The sequence below is a fragment of the Lissotriton helveticus genome, chromosome 6 (assembly GCF_964261635.1).
Source record: "Lissotriton helveticus chromosome 6, aLisHel1.1, whole genome shotgun sequence".
Classification (NCBI taxonomy): Eukaryota; Metazoa; Chordata; class Amphibia; order Caudata; family Salamandridae; genus Lissotriton; species Lissotriton helveticus.
The window spans coordinates 1,086,514,870-1,086,530,826 of NC_136067.1; the positions used below are offsets into that span (position 1 = coordinate 1,086,514,870).

General features: G+C 42.7%; 1 protein-coding gene across 1 annotated transcript in view; it reads left to right on the forward strand.

Moving 5' to 3' along the window:
• The first annotated feature begins 753 nt into the window (after window positions 1-753).
• Window positions 754-15,957, forward strand: part of EGLN1 (egl-9 family hypoxia inducible factor 1) — a 237,319-nt gene continuing 222,115 nt past the window's right edge. The window contains exon 1 of the mRNA XM_078648740.1: window positions 754-2,009. Within this exon, the coding sequence (XP_078504866.1) occupies window positions 1,218-2,009 (792 nt within the window). The 5' untranslated portion in view covers window positions 754-1,217. The remainder of the gene's footprint in view (window positions 2,010-15,957) is intronic.

Consider the following 15,957-nt stretch of genomic DNA (forward strand, 5'->3'; position numbering starts at 1 on the left):
GCTGAAGCTTTTCCTCTCTCGGAATTATCCGTCCTGGGACGCTTTTCATTTCCCAAAAAGTAGGGGAACTGATTTTCTGAATTTATAAAAAGTATGGGCCCCCTCCCACACACACACACACTTCGATCACTGAGTGCAATGGTAGGTGAATGTGATTTCCCCTTGAATTGGTCAGTGCGTGAATGTCCAACACGAAAACATGCACTGACGACTAAGCGGATTTATAATTCGTGACTTATTAAGTAATTAATTAATCCGTGCACCCAGTCGAATGTTGATTCATTCATCCATGTACTTCCTCGTTCATCCATTAAATCTTTCTTGTATCCATCCACATAAACATCCACAAACTCACCAATCAATGATGAAGCTCTTTCATTTAGTATTTGGAAAAAGCTAAACCTATTGGCTTTCGCCAGTGATTTTGAACCGCATCTTTTCTCTGTATTATGAGCACATTAAAATATTCATATTATTTATATACTGCGCTGAGACAATTCTGACTTTACATCACAAAGCTAATTGGAATATCTATTTTAAGCATAAAATAGATATATTATTTTCAGTTGTGTGGTAAACCCAAACATGAATATAATAGCTCCTATGGTAAAATATACCCTCACTTTCCTTCTACAATCGGATGGAAAACATTAATAGAGTAGCTGCTCTTTGCTCTCCAGCTGAGATATGTCGGCATACCCCTGGAGGATCGATGGCAACTGACTAATTAATGCACAAGCAGCGTGGCTTGTCAGGTGGATTTTGTGTGAACTGTGTCCACGCCGAGAAGCTTCACAGTCAAAACCACTGTTTAGGGGGAGCTCCCAAGAGTTCAGAGGGTACTTCTGAAAATATTTCAATGCCACCTTCCTTCGCTGCCTATAACGATTGTCGATCATCCGGGCAGGGGACCCGAGATTCTCAGTCAGGCAGGCGAGGCAGAAAGGAGGCCAAAGGTTGTCATCGGCGCGGCCCAACCTCCATCTCCACTCAGCCGCCGGGGGCGGGACAAGCGAAAGTCGGGAACAGACCCCTCCTTCCCACGCAGAAGGCAGTCGCGGCCCTGCCGCTGACACCAGCCTTTGGCGTACGTGCGAGAGGGCGCGAACGAGCAGCTGGGGCCGAGTGTAGGCCGGCGAAGGCTCCCGTCGCAGCTCCCGGCGGCCATGCGGGGCTGATCCACCCGGGCTCTGGCGGCGGCCTCCCCGAAGGCTGGTATGGCCTCGGGCGGGTTGAGCGAGCGGCAGTACTGTGAGCTCTGCGGGAAACTCGAACAGCTGCTGCGCTGTGGCCGCTGCCGGAGCTCCTTCTACTGCAGCAAGGAGCACCAGCGTCAGGACTGGAAGAAGCACAAGCTGGTGTGCAAAGGGGGCGAGCAGCCTGGTGGCAGCACTGCCACTCCCACCTCTAGCACCGGGGGTTCGGCCACGCCAGTGAACGAGGGTTCAGTCACTGGGGAAGTTAACACTACTAACGCTGGGGCCTCGACCACCCCTACCACTGCTGCCTCCGCCAGCCCAGGTGGCAACGATACTGCACCGGATGTCGCCTCCCAGCAACCCCCTGAGCCACAGCCGCTGGCCGCCGAGGACTACACTGAGCGGTCTGGGCGGTTCATGACTGCAACCGTCGGCGGGGGCTCGCGACGCGGGGCACTGAATGGGCAGAGCCGGGGCCCGCCACCTTCCCAGCGACTGGCTCGAGAGTACCTGCTGCCGTGCATGGAGAAGCACGGCATCTGCGTGCTCGACGACTTCCTGGGCCCGGTGGCGGGCGAGGGCGTTGCGCGGGAGGTGCGCGCGCTGCGAGGCACGGGTCGCTTCACGGACGGGCAGCTCGTGAGCCAGAAGAGCGACTCGTCGCGCGACATCCGCGGAGACCAGATCACCTGGGTGGAGGGCAGCGAGCCCGAATGCAAGGCCATCGGGGGCCTGATGAGTTGCATGGACGACCTGATCCGGCACTGTAACGGGAAGCTCGGCAACTTCAGGATCAACGGAAGGACCAAGGTAAGTGCCACCTCTGTCGTCCCTCCTTCACTTATTTTCTGAGCCTTGTATGCCCGAGTATTGACAACGGGTATCGTGTGAACCATTCTTTCCTGAAAGCTTTCTGCTCCATATATATGCCTACCCTCTCCGGCAGATATTTTCTACTCCCCGAGTCTGCCTCTCGTCCTTGCCACTGCTCTTTTTTGTCTCTTTGGTTTCTGTATCTTTGGCAGTACCGCTTTTGTACCATGTGCCTATCTATCCGAAAGGCATGTAGTTCTGAACTTATAATAAGGTTCCTCAATCCACAGTATGACTAAACCAGGACTACGCATTGAAATGGCTAGACTGGATTAATATTGTTCAGGGACGCATAATTAGTGTTTTTGTTAAAACACTGTAATTGATACGTAATCCCACTTATCCTTAAGAAAAAAAGAATTTGTCACCAAGCTTTCTCCGGAGCTGCCCCTAAAATTTGGAAGATAGAGGTATAGGGTAGTACATTGGAAAGAGTAGTAGAAAGAAGTTTGAGGTGAGTCAGAAAGTTGGAGTAGAAAATATATTGAGAGAAGTTTAGGGTGAGAAATATGATAGTACACTGGATATGCTGAAATGGAAGAAAGTGATAAATATGTAGATCGATAAGTACATAAAGTATATAGATGCATAAAGGAGGTAGGTATATGTAGATTAAAGATATTGATAGAGGTAAAGGGTGAGAAATAGGGTCGTGCATTGGATATGCCATTTTAGGAGAAAAGTAAAAAATATATAGATCCAAGTACTTGGAAGGTATATAGATGCATAAAGGAAGTAAAAAGATGCATTAGATAAACTCTGGTTTTCAAGTGTTATTGTACTTAAAAAATATATTTGTGCAATAACGAACAGAGGGTTGAGACAAAAGCAGTCCGCACTCGTCAATAATATTCGGGAAGTATGTACTGGTGCTGGAATCCAAGGAGTACATCCGTCTTTACTCCATATTTGGAAAAAGTTCCAAACCAACATAGAACACAAAGTGGGTCCGCACTCAACTGTACGGGTCTGTAGGATTCAAATGGAAAACAGTCTGTGTATTCATCAAAAAATTTCCAAGTCAATGTTGTTTCTTTTTTTTTTTCAGATAAGTTCTTTATTTGTTTTTCTTTCACGTAAAGACAAATCGGGCAGATAAAATCCAGTAGTCAACGGGTTTTGTCCCAAATGGACTTTCATGGCTCTAAATTGTAAAATCGAAAATCCAATCCCAAGTTTTGTTTTTGGCACAACTTATGTACTGGGCTCACACATTTTATACAGTGTGTTTATCAGTTCACGTGGCTTGATAACCAAAGTTCGGTCCATGCGTCTACTTCCAAGAGTTGAAACATTTATTTGGGATGTATGACGTTACAACGCATGCTATTACAACGCATTCCTTTACGACGCAACTTTTACAACGCAAGCCGTTACAACGACTTGCGTTGGGGGGCGTTGGATAGTGAATAGTTTCATTTACTATTCCAACTCCAGTCCCCGTGGATAGTAGGGAAGGTGTTGGATAGTAAATTAAAGACTTGCGTTGTGATGGTTTCGTCGTAATGGTAGTGCGTTGTAACAGTTGCGTTGTAAAGGATGTTTCCCATTTATTTGTATTCATTTTGTAACATAATTATTCCACATGTTTATACAAAGCAATACACAAAGATAGGTACATATATATATATAGTAAAATACATGCTCATATACAGAGGGTCATACTGTAAATTTCTGTTTGCATATGGTACTTCTGTGGGGCAGAGCCAATTCTTGAGTAGTTTTCTGAAGATAAGGTGGTTGTCTGTGGATCTTGTGTTGGGGAGTAAAGCGTTCCATAGTTAGGCTGTTTGAACAGAGAAGGACGTGCCACCCACCCTTTTTTCTTGTATCTTGGTATTTTGAGACGAGGAGCCACTTTGGAGCGGAGGTTCCTTTGTTGAATGTGTATGGTGATTTTATTCCTGATGAAGAGCGGTCCCATTCCATGTATTGCTTTGTGGGTGATACAAAGCAGCTTGAACGTGGATCTTCTGACAACCGGTAACCAATGCAGGGCTTTCAAGGCCGGTGAGATGTGGTCTCACAGTTTGATATGCAAGAGTAGTCTGGCACCGAGCTCTGAATCCGTTGGAGTATTTTCTTGGTCGTTAAAGTTGATCCGTGGTAGAGGCTATTGGCGTAATAAAGTTTTGACAAAACAAGGGAGATGGTAGCTTGAACCTTGTGTGGAAATCCCAAATGGGGGAAAAATTGTTTCAGTGTTTTTATAGTGACAAAACTTGATCTTGCAAGTTTGTCCACTTGGGCATTCATCGATAGCGTGGAGTCCATGGTCATTCCTAGGTTTCTTACTTCCTTCGATACTTTAGGTGGTGATCCCAGTTTATCAGGCCAGGCGGAAAGCAGGTCATAATGTTTCCAATCGCCACATGTGAGTATGTCTGTTTTGGAAGCATTCAATTTGAGATGGCTCCAAGTCATCCACTGATCCACGGCTCTGAGACAACTGAAAATTGGAGAGTTTTTTAATGTATTTGGGGCATTCCAGTTGAAGGTGTATTTGTGTGTCATCTGCATAGTTATAGCACGTGACGGTAACATTGATCAGTACCGGTAATTACTTCATGTTGATGTTGAAAAGCATGGGTGACCCCTGTTTTGGTGGAGCATGGTTTGGACGAGAAAGGTGGGGTATTGATGATATTAGTTCTGCTTCGAAGGTAGGACGCAAACCATTCTAGAGCAGTCCCCTCTATGCTGGCTTCATAGAGTCTTTTTGTTTCAGGGTGTCATGGTCAACAGTGTCAAAGGCAGCCAAGAGGTCCAAGAGGAGTAGCGCAACAACCCAGTTGCGGTCTACTGTGTTCTTCAGGTTATCCCAGATGGCAAGGAGGGCAGATTCTGTGCCTCTTCCCTGAGGGAATCCTGTTTGAAAGTCTGAAAGTATGTCATTCTCTTCAATGAATTGTGACTTCTGGGCGAACACTGCTCTTTCTATCAGTTTGCCCAGAAAGGGTCCGTTTATAATGGGCCTGTAGTTGTCGGGGTTCAGCGGGTCCAAGCTTTTCTTTAGTAAATGGAGTATGTATGACTTTTTTTTAGTTCTTCTGGAAATATTCCGGTAGTTAAGGAATTGTTAATGATTCTTCTTACAAAAGTGGCAGCAGACGTCGTTAAAAGAATAGTCTTGAAAGTTTGCGATGGACACTGGTCAGAAGGGCTGCCGGCAGGCCTGCTTGCTTTGACCAGGTCCATAAATTAATTGAGAGATTCTCATGTCGACCTTTTTTCTTATTTAGGGATTTTGTTCGACCAAAATAGTTCTTGGCAACACTTAGTTGAGGCCAAGATTAGGGGCTTTAATAAAAATGTGGAGGCCATCTTCATATTCACTAAGAAAGTAGACTCCAGGCCCATCAAAGCGATTATTGAGATCTATAAAGCCTGTACGTGTGCTGTTACTATGTATGGTGCTGGAGTCTGGGGCCCTAGTAATACCAAGGGTTTACAGAGGGCAGGGAACATTTTTATGAAACAACTAATGACAGTACCTAAAAGCACCGCTGCCACCATTTGCCATAGCAAATTGGGTGTGACCCCCATCGTCATTTCGTATACAACTAGCTCCTCTACTGCTTTGGTATAACATCTGATTATAGAAAACAGGGTTAAACCCACTACTGTCATTAGGACCTGGGTAATTATCAGAATGAAGGAAAAAGGGGTCCAAGACAAATAACATGTAACTGCAAAATGTCATTCACGAAATATTCGGACAGCAACGCTAGTGAATACAGGAAAAGGTTTAATCAATTCTGTATATTCCCTGTACATGGGATAATATTCATCATATATATTTCATCGCATATAAAACAGATTATTGGTAAGCATAGGTGCCCACATTCACAACGGGGAGGGGGTAGTGAAGGTGAAGTGAGGGAAAATGATGGGATCACGTAATAGTGAGATTCATTCAGTGACACAAGATATTACAGGTTTCGGAATCAATTCATATGGTCCCAACAGAAAGGGCCAAATCAAAAACGCTCAAAAAGAGTCCAACCAACAATTGTCACATCACAGATCCAAAATCCCTTGCAACCATTAGTGTTCTGCTTGGGGTAGGAGATTTGGTCGTGTTATAGTAGTCGACGTTTCGACCCGTAAACAAGGTAGGTGAATATTCCTTACGCGATGAAATATATATGATGAATATTATCCCATGTACAGGGAATATACAGAATTGATTAAACCTTTTCCTGTATTCACTAGCGTTGCTGTCCGAATATTTCGCGAATGACATTTTGCAGTTACATGTTATTTGTCTTGGACCCCTTTTTCCTTCATTTTGGTATAACATCTGGGCAAGAGAAGAAGCCACCTTGAATCGTGCCCTCGTTCTAGACTGTTTAAAATTGAATCATTAAAAAAAATTCCTTGAATTTCTTACATAGCGAACAACTTGAGAAACTGGGACTGCTAGATTGCCTCAAAAGTCCTGGTAATATAGCCAAAATATCGAGAGCCAGGTTGAAAAAAGAATTCTTAACCCACCTGTACTTGGCTATAGATAACCTGGAGAGGGGTAAAAAAAGGGTTGTTGACCATTCATTACTGATTTGCATACCAGGCATTGCACCGTACCTCTCCTTTTAGTTTAGTCACCCTAAAATGTTTTATCTGATAACATTTACGATGGGCACTTCCCACTTACTAGAGTCATACCCACGTGATGCCCATTGTGATGCTAATTTGGAACTGTGCCCATGCGACTCAGTCAGTTCAGTGCATCTTGTATTTTATGTTTTTTAGTAAACTTTATACAGAATCAAGACATGCCTTTTTGAACCGCTTTTACAATGTAAAAAATTTTAAAGTGTCGGGCTGCGTGACAACTGCTAAACGATGAATTAATTTGTCTGATGGTGTACCTCCACGGCCGTTCAGCAATGGAACATTTTTGTAAAATGATTACTATGTACACTGATTACATCATCATGCTTATGACCTAAGACTTTCTGTATGCATATATAATATGATATTGCTTAATTTTAGAAAGTGAAGTTAATATCCATATGGAATTTTGCGCACATATGTTTTCTATGTTTGGTATTAATCAGATTGTAATGCTGTTTCATTCATGAAATTATAGCATGCAGTGATTGGTTCTGCACAAAAAGTTTGGCATCTGGTCACTTGTAACCATTATTGCTACTGATTTATCATTGATTGTTTGCATTTTATTTTATGAAATGTGTTTTATGATGCTCTTTTATGGCTGGCACACAGCTGAATAAAGATTTTTGACTGACTGAATTGAGAGATGTATTGGAAGGAACGGAGAGGCTTGGTTAGAGTATTCTTGGATTGTTTAGTTAAAGGGCTAGTCATGTTGCTTTGTCTCTGTTTTAAGTACAAGTCCAACGTGTCTGCTTTGTCTGTGTAATGATTTGCCAGTTTGTCTGTGAAATCTTGAGGAACGGGATGAGTTCCTTCTAGGCAATATGATTTGCGAAATTGATTATTTTATAGAATTCTTTATTTGCACATTTAGCATTTTGAATTGTTTGAATAGTACCTTTTCTTAGATTTTTTTTTTTAATAGCTGATTTGTATAATCTATTAACTTTCTGTTAGTGAAGTTTGTCTTGTTTGGTTTAGAGCCAGGTACGTTGCAGCTTTCTCATTTGTTGTTTTATGACTTTTATCTCTATATTTCTCCAAGGCGCTTTTTTAGGTCTCGCCTACGCAGCGCTGCATAGGAGGGGTCCCTTTTGAAATCAATCAGCATTTTGGCAAAAAGCGTGCACGTTTTGCATTGCTTTCTATTGCAACGCGTGCACATTTGGTGATTCCCTTGCGGGAGCGAGCATCAGCGCCACGTGTTAGCAATTATCGCGCTCGCTTCCGCAAGGTAAACGCTGCGTGTCGCTGCTCTCGGCCGCACTCCCCCCACCCCTCCCACTTATTTATTATTGTAGTTTTAAAAGCGTCTACTCCCCTTCCTGTATGCACGCTGGCCGAGCTTGTTTTCGCCTTGACCCAGCTTGCTTAGCCTTCCTCTTCCCTTTGTCCTGCTCGGTGTCCCCCTCCTTCCCCCTCGCTTCATCACCACCACCTCTCCGCGCTTCCCTTTCCTCTGACCTGGCACCCACCTCTCCGCCCTTCCCTTTCCTCTGACCTGGCGCCGGGCTTCCGAAAATGGGTTAAAGAGCCGTTGACCTCCACTAAGCATCGATCAAGGCAGCGCGGCATGAGCGGCATCGGGGCGCTGTGGGGAGACTGCAGATCATGATGCAGTGATGTGCGGCTCACTGCCGTGGCCAACGGACCCGATGCTCAGAGAGACAGTAGTAGTGCCTGCCAGGCAGGACTGTTGATGAGCTCCGCGGCCTTATGTGGTAATGCACCCCACGGTCCACAGTGAGCGGCCGACACAGCCGGGCCCACCACAGCCCGGACTCGAGGCAGTCACTCAGAACACCCGGACTGAATGCGGCGGACAGAGTGGTTTGTTCGCTTCGCAGCCCCAGAGCACCTGGACCTGACCTGACTACGAAGTTGAGCTGGCCGGGCCCAAGCCAGCCTGATGTGGTTGGCCGGTCAACACCGAGAGAGGGGAGCAGGCAGCTTACGTCACTTGAAATCATGAAATACAGCTGCTCTCAAGCTTGTCTGACTGCCAGTGAATTCCTTTCAAGTAAGAGTGTGCCTAGCCCTGGAGACAGTCAGTGAGAGGCATATTATAAGAGTTACTGGTAATAAACTTGCAAATATGTGTTTGGCTTGCCTTTCGACCTCCTACAAGTTCCACGCACACAAGTCGCACCTTCACCAACATTATACAGACTTGCACACAGCGCAGCCAGTCAGTGACACGCACACAACAGTCACACCTACACTTGCAGCAACATTATACAGACTTGCACACAGCGCGGCCAGTCAGTGACATGCAATACACAACATTCACGGCATGACAGTTTTCTAAGAGCGGCGGGCTGATGTAACATGATATCGCTATGCTGGCCTAATCGTTCACTAGACACTGTCTTACTAATGCCACTGCACATTATCCATCATTAACCTTCTGCATGCACAGTGCCCCCGTTGGATAGTTTCTCTTGAAACTGGCGAACGCATGTATTCTTAAAGGAAACTTTCAAGTTTCGTTTTTCATGTTAATCATAACATTTTTTAATACGTCTGTTGTAACCTGGTTCAGTTTAGCAATAGTGATGGACCAGAAGTTAAACATCAAAACAAAAGGTTTCGCACCATTTGGAAAAGGCCTCACAAGTATATCCTTTGTTGAGGCTGCAACAAGTGCAGCTAGGGCAGAGTGCAGTGAATCTGCCGCCGGACTTGTTACACCCTCAACAAAGGATTACTTACCAACTTGTGAGGCCTTTTCCAGATGGTGCGAAACCTTTTGTTTGGATGTTTAATTGGCTGGCCCGGTCGAGGGAAAGGCCCTGTCGCGGAATGGCGGATCGAGAGACCGCGATCCCGTGGTGCTCAGCGACCTGTTGGGTGTTCCTGTTGAAGGCTTTAATATTGGCACACGGACGGTAATTGACAGTGTTGCCACCCCACAGGGGATTTTATAGTGTCTTAATAAGTGGGCAACTTGAAACCCACTGGGGTGATTACAAAAAGCACTACAAGTAACAGAATGCTCGGAGGCCAGTGGGCGGGACGGAATTCAAAATAAAATGGTGCTTGTTCTTCAAGTTTGCTTCGGTTTGTCATTGCCGGTGAACAAGGGCGTGTAGCCCGAAACGCGCCCAGCTGCAGATTCACGGCACTCAGCCCATGCCGCACTTGTTGCACCCTCAACAAAGGATATACTTACCAACTTCTGAGGCCTTTTCCAAATGGTGTGAAACCTTTTTTTTGTGTGTGTGTGTATAGATCTATCTCAAACCCCACTCGTAGACCAAGTGAAGAGACCGCACTCCGTTAAGGGTGAATAACTCTGTACTTTAATTACTGGGCTAAGCAAACAAGACGCGTTTCAGCTTTGCGCCTTTTTCCAACTGAAAACAGCGACGGAGGCTCCTCCATACTTTTACACTGTAATGGATATAGTGCTTCCGGTGCAAAATTTACAATCATAATCGGACTTTCAGCACAATTCTTGTCCGCCTTCTTTTAACACCTTAGGAGCTTGTAAATAAACCTCCCCAGTGCTGCGCTGTCCATTATCCAGTGCTGAACTGGACGTCCAGCGGTCGCACGCAGCACTGGGGAGGTAGTGCCCGTGACGACCGTTGGCCGACGGCAGCACTTAAAGGGTTAAATGGTAAATAATCTACATTCAGTTCCTTACTACGACATCAATTCATGTGTAGATATGCAGTTATTCAAATACCGTGAAATGTGATTCTTCTTTGAAAGTTAGCTATCACGCTCTGAATGAGCAAAGGCTCACATGTTGACTCAGTATAAATTTATTCTGCTTCATTTATGATTACTAATATGATTTTAAAATTTGAAACAACTTATTTTATTTCAAACAACAATTTGTCATTACGTTGCAATTTGTTCCCAGTTAATATTACCAATATCCTGCCCTGGATGGGCTATAAATTCATGATTCATATATGCGGATCGCACCGATTCAACCTTTAATACCTACAACAGCTAATTTTTACTTAATTTTTGGTGAAGATGGGCAATATCAAGATAAATATTGGGAAAGGTTTTAGGTGTCCTAGAAGCAAAATGTTTGATAGTAAAGCATTCAAAATGTAAGTCCACTACACCTTTGGGTCATGTACTTGATGGGGATGGAGTTTATCCAAAACCTTCGTTAGTGGATGCGATCCAGAATGCCCTTAGTCCAGAGAATAAGGAAGAAGTGAGATAATTCCTTGAGTTGGCTGGAATTTTATTCCAAATTCGTAAATAATTTTTCCAGCATACTTTTAAAAAGTAAGATTTTTGTGGAATAAGGTGTGTCACAAAGAATTTGTGGACATTAAGAAAGCTATTGCTGAGCCTCCTTCTCTTAAGGGTTTTGACCCTGAACTAGAGAACATTGTCACTGAGGATGCCAGCTTTGAGGTGTGTTGTCTCAATTTAATGTAGATGGTAAAGAGAACATAATAGCATACGCTTTATAAATAAATAAAAATTCTCTGTAATTGAGAAAGAAACTTTGGCCTGTGTGCTGGCTCTAGAGTATTTCTGCTAATTTGTGTGGGGGGAAACTGTGTGTAGTGCATAGTGAACACAAACAATTGGTCAATCTTTTGACTACTGAGGGGCTTTTCCATGCATCTGCAAGAATTGCAAGTATGTCAATGTATTTCTGCAATTTCATTTATAAGGTTGTGTATGTACCTGGAAAGAAGGTAATCACAGTTTTTTTGCCATGAATACCGATATATATATATTTGCAAGAATGTTATGATCATGATTGGAATGATGTGCAGATTGCGTTAATATTATGATCAAGGTTTATATAACATCAATGAAAAACATTGGGAGAGACCATACATTTTTGGACAAAGACTTGCAACTAATGGGGATTGTAGAACATGGCTGTCCTAGGACATCTTGTGTTCCTAAAGAATTGAGATCCTTTTGGGAAATAAGTCATGAGCTATCTGTAGTGAATGGTTTTATTCATAGAGGTGACCGATTAGTACCTCCTTTTTCTGAAAGAATTAACATTGTTCAAGTTGTGTCACAACGTGCATTGCAGAATCGTAAAAGCCAATCAAAGCATAAAACAATGTTACTGGTGGCCTGGTATAGTTGCTTGCATTGAGAGAATTTTGAAGAATTGCATATGGTGTGCCAATTCGGACAAATCGCTAGTCCCCTTAAAACCTAATGTGTGAGCCCGTCATTCCCAGCAAACCATGGCATATAGTCGCAGTGGATGTTATGGGACCCATTGGTGAGGAAGCTAAATATATTCTAGTACTCCTTGATGAGTTTTCAAGGTGGCCTTTTTTTTTTAAGATTGTGAACAAAAAAACATCTGAGGAAGTTTTGAAATTTCTCAAAAACGTATTTGTTGAGGAAGGGTTACCAGTACCAATTGTATCCGACAATGGTGTTCAGTTCCTGTCTAATGTTTCTAAGGAATATTTTAATAGTAGCAATTAAACACGGAGCTACCTCCTTTATATAATCCAAGCAACAATGACACGATAGAAGGGTTAAACAGAGCACTACAAAAATTCCATCCAAATGGATGCAAAGAATGGCAGTGATTGGGAACTTCACATTTTTTAATCCTTGTGGGTGTACAGAAGTACACCTCCATGAACCGATGAAAGTATCTACGTTTAGAAAGTATCTACGTTTAAGGTTATGAGAGGTCATGGTGCAAGAACCAAATATTGGAAACGTCTATATATACCACGGTTCAAGTGGAGGCAGTGAGATCCAGAATTGTAAATAAGGACAAGAAATATAAGTTAATGTTTGCATTAAACATGGTTAAAAAGGTGTGGCGATTAAGGAGGGGTGTTGGGTTAAAGTAAAAAAAACAAAACAAATGGAAGTTAAAGAAGGGAGATAGTCAATTTACTGAACCCTTGAAGGTGATGAAAATGTTACGCAATGCTGTTCAGGTAAGTGATCGTTCCTCATTTCTAGTGTCAGTTAACCAGAACATGAATGGATCCAACACAAAGGAAGCATAACTAGTAACTTTTTCATGACTTGCTTATATACAAAAAGTGATATGTTCAGTCGGTTTAGAGGTGGACCAGGTAGCAATGTTGTAAATTCAGCGGAGGTTCTTTAGTGCAAAATTAGTTTAGGAAGTTGCTCTGCAGGACACACAACACTGATTTTTCCTAATTCAGGTGTTACATACCCCTAAATGTTATTTGGTAAAAGACTTATCTGGCAACTAACACATCCTCTAAAAATAAGAACAGCTGTATGAACCTGCATTTATGCCCTCTTTTAATTGTTCATGGTTTTGGAAGGGGGCTGCCAATCTGATTCCAAATGTTTGTGTGCAGTAGTGGACAAGAGAACTCCTCACCGTTTATTCTTTCTTTCAGATGTCCTTTATTAGACATTAAAGGCAAGTCTGGAAAAGCACATTGTTATTAATTGTTCTGCCTGAATAAACTTTTGGAGTCTGTTGACTAATGTAAAAATGGAAACTTCTATTGTTAAGAGTTTATATCCAAATAGATTGTTTTAAAATATAGACTGTTGAACCCTCACTTTTGTGTTGCAAAATGAATAGCTCTCATTGGACATGGTTGGAAGGAATTTTTCAAAATTGTAAGTCTGATTGCCAGCATCATGCCATGATCCCTCTGCCCCATCGTTATTGTATTGTTCTGCCTCCTTTCCTATTGCCTCTATCTGCTTCTTGAACAGCCGAATCTTCTGGCCCGTAGAGCTACTTAGCAATGCATCTTCCTACCAACCCCACAGTGATTGGAGAAAAATTCTTGTTTTTGGCAAATAGTTTCATCATTTCACTACATTTTGTTTAGCGAGAAATTAATCTGTTGAATAAATTAAAACAATGGCACAAAACCCAAATACACTGCACTGCAGTAAAAGAAACCCAAATTACTGTTCTAACACATAGCCTTTCTTATCCAGTTTGCACATAATTTGCTGTTCGTTTCACCAGGTCTAACATGTCATGATCATAAAACATTAAGTGGTAAAAGCTCGGTGTATACTATAACTAGAGAGGAGAGAAGATTATTTTATAATGGGGAGGTTACCTCAATTTGCCGTAAAAACAAATTGCATATAGCAAAGAAGAAATCTACTAATCCACACTATTTTTTTTATTCTTATCTGCAAAGAAAGAAAAGGAGGTAAGGAGCCCCCCCTTTTTTTTATTTAAATAAAGGACTCACCCGCACATATCTGAATCCATGTCTGGTAGATCTAGTGTTCTGAGTGGGTCAATCCAGCTCCTAAAGGGAGCTCTTTGATGACGTTTTTAGGTACAAACTTGTCAGGATACTGACCCCCACAGAAACTGATGGGGTGAAAATTGCCAATATGGGAGAGGAGGCAGAGGCAAGTAGATGGATTTTCGGAAAATAAATCCAAATTTCTTGTGGTAGACAATCTCATGATGCTGTGCTTCGACACCTGTGAGACCCATTGTATCTGGGATAACTGTCCTCGAACTACTATCACATTTCAATGATTATGTTCTGTGGTCACTGGTTGAAAAAATTCAGTCACATAAAGAACACTAAAAACCTAATGACTAAATATATAGAATTTGACCCGAACAGAAACCCACTAATATGTATGGATGTGGAAAGCTTGTATATGAGCTTACCTCAAGGAGAGACTTTGTGAGAAATGGAAGACCTGCTTGATTCGGATGACAGTTCTAGAATGCATGAGATTGGCATTGGCAAGGACATTCTTTACATTTGAGGATTCTGTTTTCCCTCAAGTATACAGGATTTTAAATGGGAAGGGTCTTTGTCCCTAGTATTTCATGCCTCTGTTTCACATTTCTAGGATAAGGATAAATAACAATCTCTTTAGGTGTCGTATGGAAAAGACCCATTGACTATCCTTGTGATCGGCAACTGTGATCTAGAAACAGCACTACAATTCATGGATTGGTTAAACACACAGAATGATGTCTTGAAACTAATCCAGTTGACTCCATAAACTGTAAATCATTGACATTTCTTGATGTTAAGATCTTCCACGAACATGGAACCCTTTATACTGAATCATACCTAAAACCTACTGAGAAGAACAACCTCTTTTGATTTGATAGCTTCCTTCCACGCTCACTCTGAGAAAATCTTCTATATTGGCAATTCTTAACTGCAGTAGGACAGTCGATTTTTTTAATAGCCATACTGAAGCACTCATTAAAAAATAAAAATAAACTTTTTAATCAGGGGGTAAGTCGGTTTCCTAATAAAATGTTTCTTATTTTTCGCCTCATCGCCCTATTTTAATCACCACTTTTTTGTGTTTTGCACTGCACTGTATTCCCTTATGATCTGGTATCAAGCAATATATTCTCTATCTTCAGTGAAGGTTCTGATCCAATCCAGCTAATCTACTTTGGTATGTTAATAAGTCTCAATGATCAAGGGACATACCATCCCGATAGATGGATGACCAAATGAGAATATTGATCACTGCCGTAAATTGATGGGAAACCATTTAGCTGTTTTTGAATCTCACTATTAGTCACTTTATTTTCCACTCTCTTTTTTCATTGATCGCTTATTTATTCCCACCTGGACTACGGGAATGCCCTTTACCTTGGTGTCGCGAGCTCGGTCCTTGCTAAACTGCAAACAGTACAGAGCCACAAGAATTCATGTGGGCATTCCAAGCCGACAGTCTTTAAAACCTGCCTCCAATTCAAGGCCTTGTGAGATGATAGAGGAAATAATTGATGGTCCTTTCCCTCCTAAGGTACAGCCTTACCGAGCAAACGGGCGGCTGCGTTCAGACGAGTAATTTTTGTCCCGCTGTCCCCAGAATTAAGTGGGTCAGAACCGGTGGCCGGCTTTTCTCATACATTGCTGCCAAATTTTGGAATTCCCTCCCTCTTCAGCTACGTAAGGAACCTAATCATATGGCCGTCCGTAAGCTGTTGAAAACCTGACTCTTTCCCAAGTGATTCTTGATACTTTAGTTTCACCGCTTAGCGCTGGGATGCCTCCGGGTAGCTACCACTCTGAGTGCTATTTCATTTATTTCAAATATGGAATACAAGTCAAGAGAGAACCCCCAACAGTGTCATTCATGGAACATCATCTCAGTGTCCCGGTACACAGTAAGGCAAAGCACAGAGTGTAGCAAATGTGTCTCGCACAAAGCACCTGTAGCAACAATATGCATCCAGTTTTGCATCGACCAGCCTCCCTATCCTGCCATGTGGTACATGTCAATGGCAGTGGCAAAGGCATCCTACCTAGCAGGGAATTGTAACGGTGAAGCAATTATACAC